General features: G+C 34.8%; 3 protein-coding genes across 3 annotated transcripts in view; 2 read left to right on the top strand and 1 right to left on the bottom strand.

The window, feature by feature from the left end:
• The window catches only part of LOC105623462 (guanine nucleotide-binding protein G(i) subunit alpha), a 4,781-nt gene extending 4,221 nt beyond the window's left edge, over positions 1-560 (bottom strand). The window contains exon 1 of the mRNA XM_012204855.1: positions 440-560. Within this exon, the coding sequence (XP_012060245.1) occupies positions 440-560 (121 nt within the window). The remainder of the gene's footprint in view (positions 1-439) is intronic.
• Positions 561-2,775: 2,215 nt separating this feature from the next.
• On the top strand, positions 2,776-12,100 carry LOC105623461. The gene is made up of 18 exons (XM_012204854.1): positions 2,776-2,796; positions 2,889-3,015; positions 3,394-3,614; positions 3,897-4,105; positions 4,432-4,736; positions 4,824-4,927; positions 5,008-5,206; positions 5,525-6,061; positions 6,398-6,589; positions 6,717-6,932; positions 7,170-8,392; positions 8,672-9,359; positions 9,596-9,816; positions 10,160-10,796; positions 10,889-11,127; positions 11,342-11,546; positions 11,713-11,792; positions 11,960-12,100. Exons 1-18 carry the CDS (start codon positions 2,776-2,778, stop codon positions 12,098-12,100), a joined length of 5,565 nt encoding a protein of 1,854 aa, XP_012060244.1.
• Positions 12,101-14,742: 2,642 nt separating this feature from the next.
• Positions 14,743-16,574, top strand: LOC105623460 (small glutamine-rich tetratricopeptide repeat-containing protein alpha-like). The gene is made up of 3 exons (XM_012204852.1): positions 14,743-15,062; positions 15,135-15,593; positions 15,894-16,574. Exons 1-3 carry the CDS (start codon positions 14,743-14,745, stop codon positions 16,003-16,005), a joined length of 891 nt encoding a protein of 296 aa, XP_012060242.1. The 3' UTR covers positions 16,006-16,574.
• The last annotated feature ends 3,437 nt before the right edge of the window (positions 16,575-20,011 follow it).

Raw genomic sequence — 20,011 nt, 5'->3', positions numbered from 1 at the left:
TATANAGATATAGATGTAGAGAGAGAGAGAGAGGCGGTGATTTTGCGGATCGTGGGCTACGCGACTTCGGGAGCGTTCGGCGGGTGCATGGTGTGTCCAATACGCGATACACGCGCGATACGAGACAAGACGATGTGCGAGGAGAAGGAAAGAGGAACGAATGGAGAAAAAAAGAGAAAAAAGAGAGAGAGAAAGACTGAAGAAAAAGAAAGAAATCAGAGTATATAGGCGCGTCGTCGAAGCAAGGGATGCAAATTTGCCGTCGTCTTCCGAAATCCGAGGATCGGAATCCCCGAAACCAGGTCCGAGGAACAACGGTCGATGGAAGTCCGTCCGGAAATTTTCCGTCACGGTATATCTTACGTGTTCCACGCATTAGACGCGCCAGGATGTTGGTACTCGGCGAGTATCGAGAAGAGTTATCGTGACGGGTATTTACCGAGCAGCAGGAGCTTGACCTCGCTGGCGGCGCGTTCGCCATCAGCGCGGAGGTCCTTGTCGATCTTCTTGGACCGCTCGGCGGCCTCCTTCTCGCCGGTAGTGCTCACGGCGCAGCCCATCCCCGCGCCCTCGCCGGTGACGGTCTCCTCTCAGCACGTCGTTGTGACGATAGTGACGGTGACCGATGTTTGATTGATAACGATTGTTAGACGCCGATCGAACGATCCTTCCGTCATACGCGCTAATCCAGTAGCACCATGCACACGTATTCCGTATTAAGTACCACAGCACAGTTTCCGCTACCAACACTGTCGGCCTCCTGACACTTGTTGCACGGACGACGTCGTGTGGGAACCGCCCGCACGCGGTTGCGCTCGCATACACGAACGCGAGCGCCGAGCCGCTCGACGATCTCGGAATCACTCGCTCGCGTGCGCGAACGCGCTCACACACACATACGCAGCCACGCACTACAGACTACAGACGCACGCGAGCGCGCGTGCTCGTACTCTCGTCTCTTGGTCGCGCACGCAGCTGCGCGCGGCCGCGTTCTCGAATCTCGCGGCGTCGCGTTCCCGGCGCGCCGGCGTCCGCGAGTATCCCGCGGCGGCGGACGGGAACTCCGAACTCGATCGCAAATGGAACGAAAACGAAAACGGGACAACGGAGAAAAAGTGCGAATTGGGAAAGGGCCGAGAAAAAGACCGCCTGATGGAGACAAACCGACTCAATCAGCTCAATCTGATCGTTCCGTTCTTCCGCTCTGTAACGGAACACGGTAGCGCGTACTACTTGCACTGGGCGGCACAGTGGCACAGTGGTCTGAGTCGACCAGTCGACCGAATGCCAACCACCGATCACCGATGCGTTCGAGACATTCGAGTCCGTTCGAGACAGTCGAGACCGCGCCCGCGATTCGCCGTTCGTTGTCATGTCTCGTCGCGCAGACCGTCTAGCCAATCAGAGAACGCGACGCTCCTCGCATTGGATTAGTGCGCACGCGTCTTCGCATCTCGCGCATGCGCGCGTCCAAATGTAACGTTCGAAATTCATCCCGATGCAATCTTTTCCCTAGCGCGCGCAAGCGCGAAGATTTGAATCGCCTTTGAATTATGATTTGAATTTTGGAAATGGGGTTTTTTACGATATAAAAATGATATAAAAAAACGTCGCTTATGGTAAAAAAATTGTTTTTTAATATTGGATTTATGTAATTCTGGAGGTTGAAAAACATTAGAATTTGAAGGATTAAAATAGCGGATGATTTTATATCTTGCTTATTTTATTTTGATCTCGAAGACCATCTCGAAAGAATCCGACGAAATTCTTACTGGATCTTATATAAATTGTTCCATATTATTTGTTTTTATTTTGAACAATTTTTATTTCCATTATCTTTTTCTTTTTATTAATTTTATTAATTCGAAATTCAAACGGGAAATTATTTCTTTATTCTAAGCGCGAGGAGTGTAAAATGTATAAATATATGTAGAAGCAGATTATACAAAGACTATCCTATCTGTCATCTCATATTGTCAATTATATTATAAAAAAACTAAATACTGGACTCCTCTTCTATCGATGTTTTACAATTCTAAAAAGTAGAAAAAATTTTATATCTTACATATTATACATCTATTTCAGTTTTTGATTTTCCAGAGGTTATTGACATTTAATCACGGCGATTGATATAATATTATTTTGTCCATTTCTCTCTGAATGCACCACAGAATTAATATAATAAAATTAATAAACGACACAAAATATTGCGACACAAAAAAAAATGAACTTCCCCCTCCCCTCCGTATAAACTATTTCTATTTTTCTCTGATGAGATGTTGCAATATATAAAAGTATATTTGATCAAGATGCACTTGCACTAGATGCAGATATCCATACTGCATATCTAATAAGCAAATTGTCTACAGTACGCCAGCAAATTAATACATATTTTTTATCAAATTCTTCATGTTTCTTTTAGAGCAGATCGTCACAAATTTTACGAAAAAATTCTTGTCTGTTTTATATTATATCCGTTAATTATAACTTTGATTTTCAATAAGATATTTATACGTGTTCTATATATAGTACGTATATATTTACCTTTTGCCTTGCCTGTATCGTTAGATTTAAAAGAGGAATACATTTCATATTTATACTTCATAATATTGACATATTTACATTTATTGTATTAATACTCGCTTCTCATATGCGCGAGATATCAAGAAGGTCATCCTAATATCACAGATTGTTTCCGAAAATTTCTCAATATTCGGCCTTTGCCGTGAATGGATTTAGTACGGCTACGGTATCCGTGATCAAAATCACAAAATCATGAAACTCTTCTTTCTATTCGTGAGTATTGTCTTTTTCAGTTGTGTAAATGCAGAAAAATCACGGTTAAACGCAACATTTCTTCAGTTTCTTCAATATCTATCGTATTACAGCTGGAAAGTTATATTTCTATACTGTTACTTTCCGTGTACGCGATAGACCTGAACGAATATCTCGACGAAAAACTACGGCAATCCAAGACAGAATTCATTAAAATACATATCCAAGAAACATCACCAGGTAAATCCGCATAACATTATTTTAATGACAAGTATCTTTTTTTTTAAATAATCATAATTTATAAATTCATTAAATATTTGTAAACATTATTACATTTAATACAAATTGTTTCATAGTTGAAAAAAATTGCATTTATCTTTGAACAGCGTATAGATTATTATCAATTTTTATTTAATTGTGAATCATTAAAAGGAACAATAAAATATGATATTAAGATGTCAAAGATATTGTATGTGAATAATTACATTTAAAAAATAGTGCAAATAGTAGGATTAAACACATAATAATAATATACTCAAAATCAAATAGAAATAATTTCATAATCAAATAAAAATTATTTGTTTATCGAGATAAAAAATAGTAGACGTTTGATTACAGTGCAAGAAAAATCATATAATCTTAACTGGGACAGATCATGGCGAGTTCCTATAACAAGCGATCATCAGCCATTCGCAATAGATATGCTCGACGGAGTATTCATTCTCGACAGCAATCGTGTGATGGTACCTTCTCTCAATGCGACTTCCTGGAATGAGACTTATGACACATTACGCGAAGTTTATCGGATCAAAAAGGGAACCGTCATTAAATTTGTCAGGGTACAAATCACTCTTTAATTATAATTAATCTTTATCTCATAAAATATATTATGAAATTTATAGTATTATACTATTAAAATTATATTTAATATTAATAATTTTATTTAAAATGTAATATAAAATTTAATATTAATATAAAATGCAAAATATAATATAATCTAATCTAAATATCTTTTATATTACATATCTTTTATATATTTTCTTATATTTTTAATATGTTTAACTTTATTTACAATCCACTGTACACAATGTAAACGAGTTGCATCGATTATGATATCATAGAGTATCATATGGAAGAACACCAACTATCTATTAGTATGTTACGAGCCCAGTCTATGCAGTATTCACACAGCAAAATCGAATCAGCCGTTGCGATTTCGTCATACCATTGGATACAAACGAATCCCTGTAGATGCTAAATTTTTCATACAAGCTGATCAACTATATCTGATTATCGTCAATAACGCCAACAAATTTCCCATATCATCCGTGTGAGTCTCGTGATATTATTCCTAAACAGAACAGAGAGACAAATTAAATTAAATTAAATTAAATTAAATAATTAAATTTAAATTTCTTATCGTGTTGGTCTTGAAATACATATATCTGAAAAGAATATCTAGTTGGATTAATTGAAAATGAATAAATTAGAATTTTCTGATTAAAGCTACTAGAATTATAATTGAGAAACGAAATTTTGATATAATCAGAATCTTCTGGTTCATTCATTTTTCTCAATGCAATAAAAACAAATACATCGAACTAAATATTTCTTTCTTTCAAATTTTTATTTTTCTCACGTTCAATTGAATTGCAGGATCTACCGATGGAGCGGCACATACATGGACGTCGTCGACGAAATGAGGATGACCGGCGCAATATCGGTCACCGCATTCGAGCACCGGCGATCAACGATCATTGTATTCGCCCAGAATTACGCCGAGAATCCGTGGATCGGTTCCGAAGTGTATGAGTTCAAGGATAATAACATCGTAAGGATACAATTACTATCCACTGCTGGTGCATCACGTCCGACGTCGGTGCATCACTACATTCACGGCGACTTCAACTTCATACTGATGATAAATGATTTAGGACCGAGCGATGTGTTCTGTTGGGACGGTTCGTATATATTCGATAAAATCTTCCTTTTATTTCTTTTCCTTTAAAGTAGGACATTGTCTAGAATCTGGAATGTATTGTTGCCAGGAGGAGAATTGCTGGATTGGTTCAGCCTTCCTGACATCGAACCGCATAGTCTGATAAGAATTTTTCATATAGACGGCGATACTTTCATAGTTGTAGCGCACGATGTAAGTGTACAATTGTTCAATATTAAAATAAATTGAAAATTGAAGCGTGATACGTTAATAATGCAACAAATAATTTACAGAATATTATCCAGCTATATAAATTTCATAGTACGTCCGATTGGAAAAGCGAAAATGTTAAACTCTTTAAGGATAATCAAAAAATAGTTGATATGATAGTCTTATTGAACGAACATACAATAAATTTAACATTGGTCCTTGTAGAAAAAAACGTATATTGGGTGGAACAATGGGAAGTTGAGATGACTTTGGTACCAGTAGGTAAATAATTATTTTTTCATTTGTCATGAAAAAGCGATTATCATAAAATAAGTATATATAATATTATTATCTCATAATTATATTATTTATATATTTTTTATTATATTTTATTAGAAACGATAAATTTTTTTATAAAATATATAGAAAAATATAAAGATATTCATGGAATGTTTTCAATTTTTATTTTATTATTAACTCTTTTACATTTATTGAGGCATTTATATATATATTAAACAAATCATTTAAGTATTTTTTTTATATTGTTATAAAAATAAATATCAAGCCTGATGATTCAAAAAGATTAAAATAAAATTTCAGATAACAACGTGAATAATACCGATGCAACAAGAAAATGCTTATCGGATCTGATCGAAACGTTACAAGCGAGAATGTCAGCCGTAAAAGAAGCTAAAGCTTCCTGGAAGCTGCTCTTACCAGCTGCAAAGAATTTGACAATTTCAGAGCCAGTGAATTTTGACAGTTTGATCTTGCGATCCGGCATGGTAGACAGCGCAGAGATTGTGACTGAAGAAGATATCCTGTCACCTCATCAAATTGCAAAAGCTCTGAAAGAACTCGATCGCAATGTCCACAACGTCCAGGCAAAACAATTAAATTCGCAAGAGACGACTGCTGATATATTGGAAGCGTTCAAGGAAAAGATTATAGCTAATGATGTATATCTGGAAGAGTTGGAAATCGACCAAATGCAAGTGGATTTCGTGAACAACGTGAATATGCAGTCGGAGAAGATAATTCCCTTTGAAACTGAAGAGTTCGCAAATCTGTTACGTGCGAAAAATCTCATTATACACAATCTCGAGGTTGACTCTCTCTGTGGAATACCGCCCGAATGTAAGTTTGAAAAAACCTCACAGCAAAAGAAGTCACAATATCGCAATAAAATCGTAAGTAAATATTCACTTTGTCGTAGGTGTGATATCTATAATATCATTATGCAGCTATGATAAAGATTGCACTTAACTATATACAACTTAACTATATACAACTTCTATATACAAATCAAGATAATAATGTCAGTGTGACTTTTTGATAATCTCACAATGACATAATTCATTCGTTACTACTGTGAGTTTATTGTGATATGAATATGACTTTTTGCTATGAAGAATAATTTCTATAATGCGATATATTTTTTTATATCGATTTGTATAAACAATATTTCTACAGATTGGTTGTTACAAAATGACGAAGGAATTGGGTCTGCCATTGCAAATAGTTCTGTCGAGTATTCAAATGATACTCTTATATTGCATTCCGATTTAACAGTACCGACATTAAAGATTAAAAACCTGAATGGGACAATCATCGATCAGTTGATGGACGATTTATTTATCATTAATCGCGCTCAGAAAATCAATGGTTAAGTATAACAGTCTGTTTTTTATGTTTTTTTAAATGCAAAAATTTAAATGCAAAAATCGACAAAAACAATTAGCTACAGATTTTGTATGTAGTTGATCATAATTTGATAGTATTTTAATCGTAGGTACGATCACATATAAGAACTCGCTGCAAATTATGAATCTTACGGCACAAATGGTGAATGGTGTTTCTGCCGATAAACTTATGACTACAACAACAAATCAGAGTTTTGATGATTTCTATGCGAAAGCGTTACACATTGAAAATCTGTATGCGGAAAGAGTTAATGGGGTGCCCGTTGAGGAAGCTGCACGAAAGTCTCGAAAGAACGTTATTGAGGGTAATTTCTTAACTAATTTTGTCAATTGTGACAGTTTACAGCGAGTATGGTTTTAATAATTAATTAATGATATAATAATTAATAATTATATTAATATTAATATAATATTACACAAATACGTTAGAATAATTACATCATTAATTAATCAACTTTTTCCAATCTCAAAAGTTATTCTCTCTTTTACGATTAATACTAATATTCCAATACTATATTCAATATTTATATATTTTTTTGAAGGTAAATTAAAGTTGGCGAAACTTACCGTTACCGAGAATTTGGTGATCGACACGAATGAGTCTATGATAAAAATGCCCGATAAGTGGCTTCAGATCTACAAAAATGTGACGATACTAGGTGATCTGCATGTTCAGAATATCATGGTCGACAAGACAGCGAAGCTCTTCGTGGAAGATAATCTGGTAAACGTGACCGACATGTTCGATCGATACTGGACAAAATCTACCGATCAGACTATCACCGAAAAAATCACTTTGGAAGCCGGATTCACTATCGATAAACTTGATACTAAGTACCTCAACGGTTTCGCGGAGAGCGACTTTCTATATACCACGATGAAGGAGATACCGAGCGATTTCACTAATCTGCGCTTCAAGAACTTCCACGTCGATCAATTCTTTCATGAGAATGGTCCTCACGATAATTTCTTCGAAGTTGAACCAAATTCATTAACGATCCGAGAAAAGTTGCACGTACAAACTCTCCGAGCGAAAGATATCATTACTCTAACTTTCAATGGCATTAATGTGAACGACATCATGAATGAGACGCGTGTGAATTTCTCAGAAACCGTGGAACTTCCCGCTGTTCAAGCATGTCGTGTCTTCGTTGATAATCTCGATGTTCGTTTTATCAATCATCGCGAAGTCTTCTTTGAGAACGGGCTTCACACTGACGACAATCATCGGCTAGCATTCTTGAAGGTACCAGAGTTTCACGTACAAAATTTGGAAGTGGAGACATTGAATGGGATTGAGATAAATCAGACGCGATTGAAAGATTTGATGAGTTCTGAATCAATTAAAATCGTTATCGACGGTGATTTGACGGTGGAGAATCTAATGGTTGATCAAGTGGGTGGGCAATCGACCGAGAGTTTCTTAGAGGAACTGTCGCAAAATGACATTGTGATAACATCAGAAAGAAGCATCGAGAATTTGATCGTTCAGAACATAACGATAGAATCTCTTCGTGGACGTAACTTCAATGATTGGACCGCCAGTGTTCTTTCTAAATCAAAGGAGCAAACGATAACAGGATACTTCACTGCTGATGTTGTCATCTCCGACAATGTCACAGTGGATTTTATCAACAAACAAAACGCTTCGCAACTGATGTGGGTGGACGAGCCTCTGACAATCATGGGCAACGTAACGTTCACCGATCTATTGGTCGAAGGCGACGTGATTACTCCAAAAATGAATGGACGCAACGTAAGCGAGGTAAAAAAAAGTTTTTTATTTTAACATCTAATTAGTCTGACTTGTACATCGATTATTAACAGTTAATTGACATTAATTAAGTAGATAGAAATTGAAAGAATTTTTCCTTCAAAGAATTTTTAGTTTATTTATAAAAGTCATTTAAAATTACTCTAAAAATTATTAAAATATCTTTCAAGTTACATAAGCATTGTACTTAAAACTATATCTTATCTATTAATCTTTCAAGGTTTTTCTTAAAAAAATAATCTCTCTTTCTTTTTTCGTCTTGTGTTGTAGTTATACGATAGCTTGTTGTACATTCCCGTAAAAAATATCGACCTCTTGGAAGTCCACGGAAATATTTCCTGGGACACAGATTCAACCAGTACTGCTTCTATCTCTCATCTATTAAATAACGCTGTGACCAAAGATAGGGACCAAGTTATTACGGGAAAAGTGATCTTTGAAGAGGATGTTCGTGCGTGGGCGGTTAGAGGTAATTATTCAAACATCGAGCAAATTCAACAAATAATATCGGATGCCGTGATCGACTACGGAGAACACATCGAGATCAACGGAACGAAAATCTTCGAGGAAGACTTTGTCGTGGACAATTTGAAAGTGAATGGCGATTTGGGTATTGCCAATATCAATAATGTGAATATCCTCGAGTTCAATAATTCTGTCTTTAAACAGAATCACGATGACATGATTGTTGGTCCGTTAATATTCCTCAAGGATATTACGGTCGAGAAGCTTTATGTAAACGACGCCAATCTCAACGCGTCCGTCAACGCAGCAGTCCGTTCCAACGACGTTATGCCGGACAACATTTATTTCGAGGAGCTCGAGGTACTGGGTGATGTGTATCTACAAAATTTGAATAAAATTGACTTTGACAAGTTTGTAAAAGATCGTGTCACTCTTAGCGGAGATCATGAAATTACGTGCGATATGAAATTCAATGGTATCGTTACAGTAACAGGTAAATGATTTGGCAATTAACAATTATCTGAATTAAGTTCACTTAAATTGAAATTATAATGATGACACTATTCTCTTATTTCAATTTGTAATTTAAATAATACGAATATTGATAAACTTTTACAGAATTTACTGTTTTATGATCTTACGATAAAATTGTATTCTTTTTAAGAAAAAAGAGCTTCCATGCAAAATTATTTAAGAAAAATTTGATATTATCTTATTTACGTATTTTAGGCAATGCAAATATAAAAAAAATTAATGGAATTTATCCATCTAATTTTGTCCTCAATGACGTTGACGAGGTGCAAATAATAGATGGCGTAAAGACTTTCAAAGAGGACTTGATAGTTGATGGAGACATTGTTGCGCCACTAATTAACAATGTCAATATAATGGAAAAATATAACGACGGTATACAAAATAATGATGAAAATGTCGACATCTTTGGTGACCTTGTTAGTACAAACCCTAACTTAAAAAAATCTTTAAAATTTTAATAGATTGCAAAAAAATTTGTTAAGCACAGATTCTTCTTATATATTCTTCTTATATATCTAAAGAAAAATTTAAAAGATTTCAAATTACGGGATTAAATCAACTTAAATTATTGTAATTTGACGTAAATATTTACAAAATATTCAAGCTGAATCAATATTTAAGAATTAAATATTGATTCAGCTTGAATTAAACTTTATCGTTCAATAAAATAATGTTTATATATGTACATATCAAGAAGAAATTATTCCTTAAAAATTGTAACTTATGTATAGCTCGCATTTCTTCAATTATTTCTTCCAGATTTTCAAGGCGGATGTTCGAATTAAAAACATAAGTACTTCTGGATTTGTGAACGGCGTGAATCTGCATTCTGTCCCTAACAATTTCAAAGGAAAGATAGACAATATTATTGAGAACTTGGAGAAACTTTGGAAAATAATCGAACAGAATATCGAATACAGCTCGCAAATGTCCAAAACCTTGCGCAACATTTTTTTCTATCTAGAGGAGGAAGAAGATTTAAAGATACCTGGGACCAATGTCAGTAAGATCGATGTAGTGTATTTTGACGAGAACACGGTCAGGTTGAATATGTATAGGGAGCAACCTGGAAGATTTTGTGGGCTACTTGACAACTGTTCATGTACGTATCAGTCTGTGATTGATGTCATTAAATTCAGTGACACGAACAGAACTATACGAGAGTGGCGAGTAAACGCCGGGGAAATTGTGAAAAATTTTCACGATCCAGGCGAAATGTTCGGTGTGAATATAATGACGAACACTGTTTCAAGCAGCAAAGAATGCACCTCGAAAATCAGATCAGAATATACTACGATTTCCTTGATGACAATAGAAAATTTTAAAATGAAGCACGAAGAAGTTTTTCATAAAATAGAAGGCTACCTAAAGGATGCTAAAATTTTTAAGCATGACGGTATTCGCAGCACAACATTAAAAAATCTGTCATTAAAATTATAATGAAATATTAATGAAACTTAAAAAATTAATGTAATGTTTAATTTGCAGGCGATGTGTATATAGTTTTGGCGATATACTATGATAAAGTACGTGCAACACATCGCACAAATTCTTTGCTTTATAAAGTGCATTCGATAAGAAACGCAACGTTAGTGCAGGAAATTCCTACGGATGGTGCTTGGTCCATTCAGATTTTCAATATCGATCACGAAGTATTTCTTCTTATTGGCTGTTACAGCGAGTCCTTGAAATCTTTATTATACAAATTCGATCCAACAACACAAAAGGTATAAATTAATTGCTTAAATAATTAAGATAAAATGAATGACATTATATTTTGTAAAATATGAAAATTAGAACTTATACTATCCTATATAAATATAAAAATGAGCATAATATAAAAATTATTCACAAAAAAATTAATTAAAATAATTTAAAATTTATACAAAAATTAATTTAATTTTCCTTTATGTAAAAACTTTTTTATTTTTTCGAATGTAGTTTGAACAGTTGAGAACATTCACAAGCAGAAGCCGTTATGTAAAAAGTCTATCACAAGAAAAAGATTATTTCGTTCTACTGGACAATCCTGATACAAACGCAGTGAACATTTATAAATACGATCACGAGTTTCGAAATTTTTATAGTTATCAAAGCATTTTTCATTCCCATCAGATTAACGGGATTGAGTATTTCTACACCGATGGTATGATTATCAAAATAATAAATTAATATAATTAGAAGACGCACGTATATTTATATCATATTTTCGCCCAATTTATTATATTGACGATTATTATTATGATTGAGATTTTGTTATATATGATTTTATTATGATTTATTTATAATAATTCACTTATTTTCTCCTACAGAGTATGGCAACAGCGATGTGTTTGTGATTGTGACGACCCAGAGTGGACAGTTTTATATTTATGAATATATGTTTGCCGGGGTAAATTTACTATTTTATGTATAAATAAAAGAAACGAATCCTCTTTACCTCACTTTTCTCCGTTCATCTCTTTTTTTTTCTCCTTTTTCCTTCTCTCATTAGAGAATTTCTTATACAATGACACGAAATAATTCTCTTAAATAACATATAATCACAATTATTTTCAGAAATTCCAAATGAAAATGCAACACGCCGTGAATGGCTTACAAACGATGATGCCATTCTACCACATGAACAATCATTATATTTTGGCTGGCACAGACGACAACAACATAATTTTCCGCATTATAAAACAGGGTCCACATTAATTCGATGAAATTAGAGATCGACATAAAAATTTGAATTTTGTATATATCTATACATATATTAATAAGTATTTATTTATTATAAATCGATATAGCAAATCATCCATGTAACACATTCCTAGTAAACGGAATTGATTGAAACGAATTGAAATGGAGTCAGATTTTGAGAAATGTGCATTCGCAAAAAAAATAAATTTTTTTTTCATCCGAACGCATTTTTATTCATTTACAGGAATGCATAAAGCATATTTTTATGCTTTTCAATCTAAAAATAATATTAGCTTTTTCTATATATGCATCGTGAATATTTGCTCAATTCAAAATTCTGAAAAGAAAATGCAGTTTTTCAATTCAATTAAATTCAATTAAATAAAAGTTTTTTTATTTAATTAATTTAATGGATTTAATATACGCATAAAAATTTCAATTTATTTTAATCTATTTCCGATTATTGACCTAATGTTGAATCAATACATCAGAAACTTTGAACTTTATAACTTTGCAAATTAACATCACGAAATGCATAATGTTGAAAAAACGTTCACATTTCATCATTCAACATTCTTTCAATGTTCTGTATTAATTGACTGAGTTATAAATTATAATGATTATTAATACGTATATTTACTCTTTTGTATTATTAATAATTTTGTATTATTTATAATTATTACATTCGATTAATCAATATGCAAAAATTAATCAATGAATTTTGTTCTTATTGTTATTATATATTGTTAAAACAAATATTACATATTGAAAATCTTATTTGTGAATAAAATTTGCATGATAAAATCTAATTATTATAAAATATAATCATTGAGAATTATTAATATATATATCGCTTCCTTATTTAAAAAATCAAAACAACGTAATTTTCAAATTATTATCATGAATAAGTAAAGTCAGTCATCAAAATTGAACTTAACTTCATAAAAAAATCACAATTCCAAAATGATAATATCTTTTAAAAGTCATAAAACAAAAATGACAAAAATAACATTTAATCATGTTAAGCATATTTTTTTTTATTGCCGCAATATTATTTAATTAATAATTTTCTATTGAGTTTGGAAAATAGTTTTTTGGAATAAGTTTTTTTTTTCATTTTTTGATTTTTTTAAATTTGTGACTTTTAAAGAAATATACCTTTTTTTTCTAATTTTCTTAATATACACACACACACATATATATATATATATATATTTATTTATTTATTTATTTATTAATATATTATATTATTAATATATTATACTTTTAATATTTTATTTACCTTACAGTAGAGTATAATTATTTAAACAACTGCACAAAAATACAGATTGTAGCGCGCGCTTGCGCATTTAAAGTGGCGACCTGCGGATCTCAAACCATGGTTGTTACACGTTTCCGTAATATACGTGAAATTACAAAAAAAAAAATAGTGCGAATTGCGATACAAAATATACACTTGTGGAAAACTCATATTTTTTTCCACATGCTTTAGCTGGATTTTTTACATATCTTCGGCAAAAAACGCATCGCAACAACAACGTTATATATTACTGCTCGTATAACTTTCGGTCCATAAGACATTTCCTTGAGTTAAACGTTAAAACTTTCTGTTCGCCGAATATACAGCCTAAGTATACCTAAGTATCCCATTTCTCCATTTCAGATCCCATTTTTCGGAAGCGAAATACAAGCACGTCAGTCATGTACCAATTCGCACAACGGAAACAACTGAAGTTCGCCGCTGGTACGCGAGGCGCGCGCAAACCGCACCGAAGTGAAGTAGGCAACTTCAACAGACAACTTCGAACTTCTACGTGCACGCGAGTGGAGGCTCCCCTCCGTTTGTGTTCCGTTCGGTGCTCCGTTTCTGCTCCAGGCTCCGGGTCAACCGTTGATCGAGACAAAGGTATGATTATCTCACATTCTCTATCTCCACGTACTCAATCGTGGTCGTTACGTACATTCATTCATATCAGCTGTCACGAACGTCGACATCCACGAGACTCGGCGGTTTGATGCCGTTTTAAGTGAACGCGTGAGAAACATTTATGAGCATCAGTGATCCGAAAAATCGAATCCTTGAAGAAAATCCCTTTACTCTTCTGTGCCCGCTTTGATCCTCGAGAGCGCGCTCGATGATACTTTGTCATTACATTGTTTTTTCTTGGTTATGTTGACCGAGGATGAATTAGCGCAATCCGATAGTTGATCGTCTGCCACGTTCACGGCGATCTCGACCGGATTCTGATAACTTAATTGGTGATTAACTTAGCTGGCAGAATTAAAATTTTCTTAAAACAAGAGAATAGTTTTCAACTATGTAACTTGCTGTCCGTAATGTAATTCTTTTCCATATGTTAAACAACAACAAATTAATAATTCTATTATTAATAAGATAATACATATGTTATTTGATAGGTTAATTACTGGTTAAGTCGATTTGATCTGAAATCCGTCTTAGTTTTTTTAATTACTGGTGCTTCATTAAAAGAAATATATACTTTGACGCACTCTTGTGTCTCAATGCTGTTTTTCTTTTAATTTTCTTTACTGTTTTTTATTTACTAATTACAGGATAATTTAATATTATATATGGCATAATGGAATGTTACATTTTGGATGTTGTTTTTGTAGGAGCATTTTTTCACTAAGTACTGATGGCTGTCAAGGGACTAGTCTCGTCGATTGTCAAGTTTCTGACAGACCAGTTGCAAGATGGCGATATAACTGCTGATTCACGAGAGAGTTTGGAAGTAGCAATCCAATGTCTGGAGAGTGCTTATAATGTGCAAGCTTCTGATGCCCCCGCAAATGTAAATCTGTATCAAATTTATAAAAATGCAGTGGAGAATGCCGCGCCGGTTCTGGGTCCAGAAGCTACACCGGAAGCAAAGGCTGAAGCAGAAAGATTGAAAAACGAAGGCAATACACTTATGAAACAAGAAAAGCATCATGAAGCGCTTGCCAATTACACAAAGTATGCATAGTCTTTCTTTATTAATTTGAGTAAATATTGTTCCTTTTTTAACTTAAGCTTGTTCGCTTACAGGGCAATAACATTAGATTCTCGCAATGCAGTGTATTATTGTAACAGAGCTGCCGTTCATAGCAAACTTGGTAATCACACCTTAGCCATCAAAGACTGTAACACAGCACTTTCTATTGATCCATCATACAGCAAGGCATATGGTCGATTAGGTTTAGCATATTCAAGTTTGGAGAGGCATAAAGAGGCTAAGGAGAGTTATGAGAAAGCCTTAGCGATGGAACCAGATAACGAGAGTTATCGAAACAATTTGCAGTTAGCAGAAGAGAAATTGGCCCAATTAGGTGTTAATCAGTCTCTGCCTAATTTACCCGGCATGGACTTGAGCGCTCTTTTAAGTAATCCTTCTTTAATGAATATGGCACGTCAGATGTTATCCGACCCAGCTATGCAGAACATGATGTGTAATCTTATGTCTGGTAACGTGGAAGAAGGTGGTCGCATGGAATTACTCATAGAGGCGTAAGTTTGATAGAACAGAATAACATTTAATTCAATAGATAATGTTATATTGATATACAACAAAACTCAAAAAAGATTATTTTTCAGTTGCTCGCAAAAAAAAAACGAAAACATAGAAAAAAAACTTTTATTTCTCTAAAATCAGTTATACATTAAAATTGCATTTTAAATTAATATTACAAAATTTTAATAATTCAAAATATTTAAACTTATTTTCTGGGAAACTATTTTTTGAGTTGTATCCTTGTAGCAAATGAGTGACTTGTGTGAATTTTGTATGTATGCGTATAAATATTTCAGAGGCCAACAATTGGCGCAGCAAATGCAGAACGCAAACCCCGAGTTGATCGAGTCGCTGAGACGACAAATGGGCGGTAATCCGAATGACCCGGAACCACCGCAACAAAATTAAAGTACGGCTGGTTGTGTGATAGATGGACATGAACTTTATGGACATCATAGCTGACTTTTTTCTCATTCGTAGTTACATCAGTACATTGTATCGTTTTCTAACGAACGCCGTGAGGCAAGATTTACAGCTTCAATGATAATTCTATCATCATATATCTACGCGATAACGCGTGCATACTATAAAATCATTTCATAGATTAGCCGTTACGGGTGTAACATCGGGCCTCTCTCTTCTCATCTTCTCTTTAGCTATTGTACAATTTTTTATAGCATGCTGCAGATTGATACAACGTAACAAAAGTTTTTTTAATGTCACGATAATTTGAGTGACTATAATAATTGAGCGATATCCCAATTTTCCGCATCATCCAGGGCATTATTTCTATATCATGCACTGTATTACAAATGACAATTGCGCGTGAATTTATATAACACAACTGTTCATAATGTCTCGGTTGAAGAATGTTCAATTGACGCGAAATATACATGAATTCATGATACCGACCGAATTGCAAAGCATTGTTTAATATTTTATTCATACCATATTACATACATATATATGAAATTGAACTTTTCTGTCAACGTTTTATAAATGCGTAATTATTGCATTACGCATGATTGTTGGTTGAAATCTTTGAACTAAACACAAAACGGAAACTTTTTCGCATATCAGATTTACAATCTCACGTTTCTCGAATTTCTTAGCACGTTACATATTGAAAATAACGGCAACATGCTAATACTAACAAACAAATTGTAATACAAATTCTAGAGAAGAAAATATTCGGATTTGTTTTCTATTATTTCACCATATTTTTTCCAATTAGACTGGAAAATTTTTCACTCATTGTGAGATATTATTAGACACTTTAGAAAAAAAATAAAAAAGTAAAAAATCAAAATTACAAACAAATAAAAAGTTTCCGACGAACACACTTGTCTTTGACTTGTGCTGTGACTTACTAAAGAATCCTCGAACCGATTACATCTCTTGTTTCCTTTCTATCTGTTACTATTTTTTTTTTTTTTAGGGAAGCGATTTCGATGTGTTAACTGAACTAGATAGAGACAGAGACGCACGCAAGTGTAACTTGCACGATGCGCTTTCTATCTGTAAGAAGAAAGGAAGCTGCACGCGCGCGATTTATCACGGTCGAAGAAGTATGGTTTATCGGCGGTATCTTTGTAACGAGCGTTCGCTACGCGTTGATAATCAACGGATACGGTTTCTTCAGATGAGATGCGCGTGCATACGTAGGTTTCACGGCCGTATTCCCCATATTCTATGGGTTCGGGCCGGCTGAACATGAGCGTCGGCCAATTCCACGTGCGTCACGCGATGACATCATTCTTATTTGGCCACTATGCGCGCGCGTATGTATTACCTACACCCGCGTACATACACTTACGAATACGCACGCGCAGACGGTATATGTCGGTTATGATTGTTTATTGATAAGAGAAGACACGAGCGTTGATCCGTGATTAGAAGCGGATAGCTCAGATTTTCTTTCGGATCAGCTGATTGTCAAAGCCCGCAAATAAAACGCTGTAGAGTGCTACTTATTGAAAAAAAAAAAAGAATCGGAACTATGTATGAAGCTCTCCGTATATGAAGAATTCCGAATTACTTATTAATTCGTCCGTTAATTCGAATTTTTACTTCTTCGAACGTCATCACCGAGAAATCCCATCTCCGCGTCCTTGAATTCCTCCGTAAAAGAAAGGAGAGGGATAGGAAGTATAACGCTCGAGACCATTTCATTTCGCTGGCAATTGCGAGGAAGAGGGGAAGGGGAATTCTTGACGCCGGCATTTATTTTATCCGGCTGATAAGCCGGTTAATGACACACTACATGTACGCACACACCTCTCATCAGCGTGAAATTGGTTCATCGTTTAAGAAAAAAAATCTTCTGCACAATTGGAAAAGTGTAGATACGTAAATTTCTTGTATCCTTCACGATGTAACTATTAAACAGATTTCTAATACTTTTCTCTTGTAATGATAAAACATTTCAAAAGATTACTTTCTATAATATTTGAAAACTACTTTTTTATATCAAATAATTTTTGTTCTTTACACTAAAAATGCAATTATATACTTTTCTAATATTTCCTTTTCGACTTTGCAATAGCTTTAATTCGAACAGTCTTAAAACGCAAAGAGAATTAAAATTCAAGAAATACTTTGAGCATTTTCATTTCTCTAAATTTTGACAAATTTCACGTTACGCAATACAACGACAATAAACGGCCGTAACACGATAGAGGAACAGTTGCTTATTTACATATTTTCCAACCCTTTCCGTCACCTACAAGTGGCGGCGGTACAAAGTGAGAAGCGTGAAGTGTGCGCAAGTTTCCTTCCACAGGTCCGTGACGATGCGCGCCGATAACACGTGATTCGCCAGTTTCGAAAGCAGGGCTGAAGCGAGGCGTCGTGAGTGGCGGGCGCCATGCGGCCCCGAAAGCGGCGGCGAATTTCTAAGCAGATCCCGTTGAGCCATTTCATGGATTCCGTCGCGGCTTTTACGATCAATGATTGTGGCTTGACTCTCGTGAAAATCAATTAGAATTCGCAAACAATCGATAGAAATATATACCGCCAAATATATGTTTTTTTGCATCTTCAGATTTTTCTGTCCTCTCTATTCCTTTTTTTTCTCCATATTATTTAGTAGACACCGTTCACAATAGAAGAAATATTAGGAACAGGATAAATATTAAATAGAAATAAAGAAATTAGGAATAGAGGTTAAATATAATGCACAGATAGATAAGACATTTATCTTTATATCTTTATATCTTATTTGTTTTCATTACATATTTATTTAATCATTTAAGCTCTATTTTTAATTTTTTATTTTTAATATTTAATATTTATTTTTGTTCTTAATATTTCTTTATTCTATAATTTTTTAATGCAAGAGATGCAATATATAGGTTATATTATAGATAAGATGTAAATAATATATTGAAATTGAGTAATTATTTTAATATCTGTTCATACAATGTAATTTATTGTAATTTATTGTATTAATTATGCTTATAAGAATCATTTCTTTAAAAAGTATAATTATAATCAATAATTATAGTCATTAATTAATCTTTATTTTTTATTTACCGAAAACGTCACGTTACAAGACATGTTAAGAATAATAAAAACATATTAAAAAATAGTATTGCATCGCGCGAAATCAATATCCGTTTATCCTAACAAATTTAAAATCATTGACCCTATTTTGCGAAACCATAATCGCCCTTAAATACATTGACGCTTGACACGTTCCTGAAACGAGCTGAAGTTGCCGCCGTCGCCGCTCAGCCCCACCACTGCGGCCATTCGCCGTACACTCAACAGATTGAGGTGTGGCCATCGAGGGCAGCCATTTTCTTGATTTTCTGTCGCAAGATTTCAGGTAAATACGCAAATATATCTTAAATTAACGCCGATCGAAGTAGTGAGAGGGTGCGTGGTGCGTCGTGTGTGCGGACGTCGCGAGCATTTTTCGGGCGCGTTGAAGATCCCACTGGGACGTCGGGCTCTTCGAGTACGGTGTTAAAAAGAGGGAAAAAAAGGAGTCTCCTCCTCCATGAGCGAGTGAGGGAGAGAGAAAGAGAGGGAGAGAGCGAGACGGGGAGAAAGAGAAAGAGAGAGAGAAAGCGAGTCGCGCCAGGAGCTCTCGAGGGAGTGCCATGCGTCGCGAATCTCGTCCGCTTGGTATCACCGCACGGCAAGGCGCGCTCTGAAGTTCGAACACGGGTGTCTCGAATCAGCTCGCAAGTTCGATTTCGCGTTCGTGCGCTTGCGATTCGTGCTTAGTCTACGTCCACGTCGTCATCGTTATCTTGGTCGTCGCCGTCACCGCCGCCGCCACCACTGCCGCGGAGCCGAGCAAGTAAATCCGTGCGACGGAACTCTTGGAATGTTCTCGGGCTCTACCTGACACTACGTGGCCGTTTAGCCCAGTAAGTAAACGCCTCTTTCGCTCTCTCTCTCTCTC

Source organism: Atta cephalotes (genome assembly GCF_000143395.1).
Source record: "Atta cephalotes unplaced genomic scaffold scaffold00058, whole genome shotgun sequence".
NCBI classification, from domain to species: Eukaryota; Metazoa; Arthropoda; class Insecta; order Hymenoptera; family Formicidae; genus Atta; species Atta cephalotes.
This window is presented reverse-complemented; position numbering and strand designations above follow the sequence as displayed.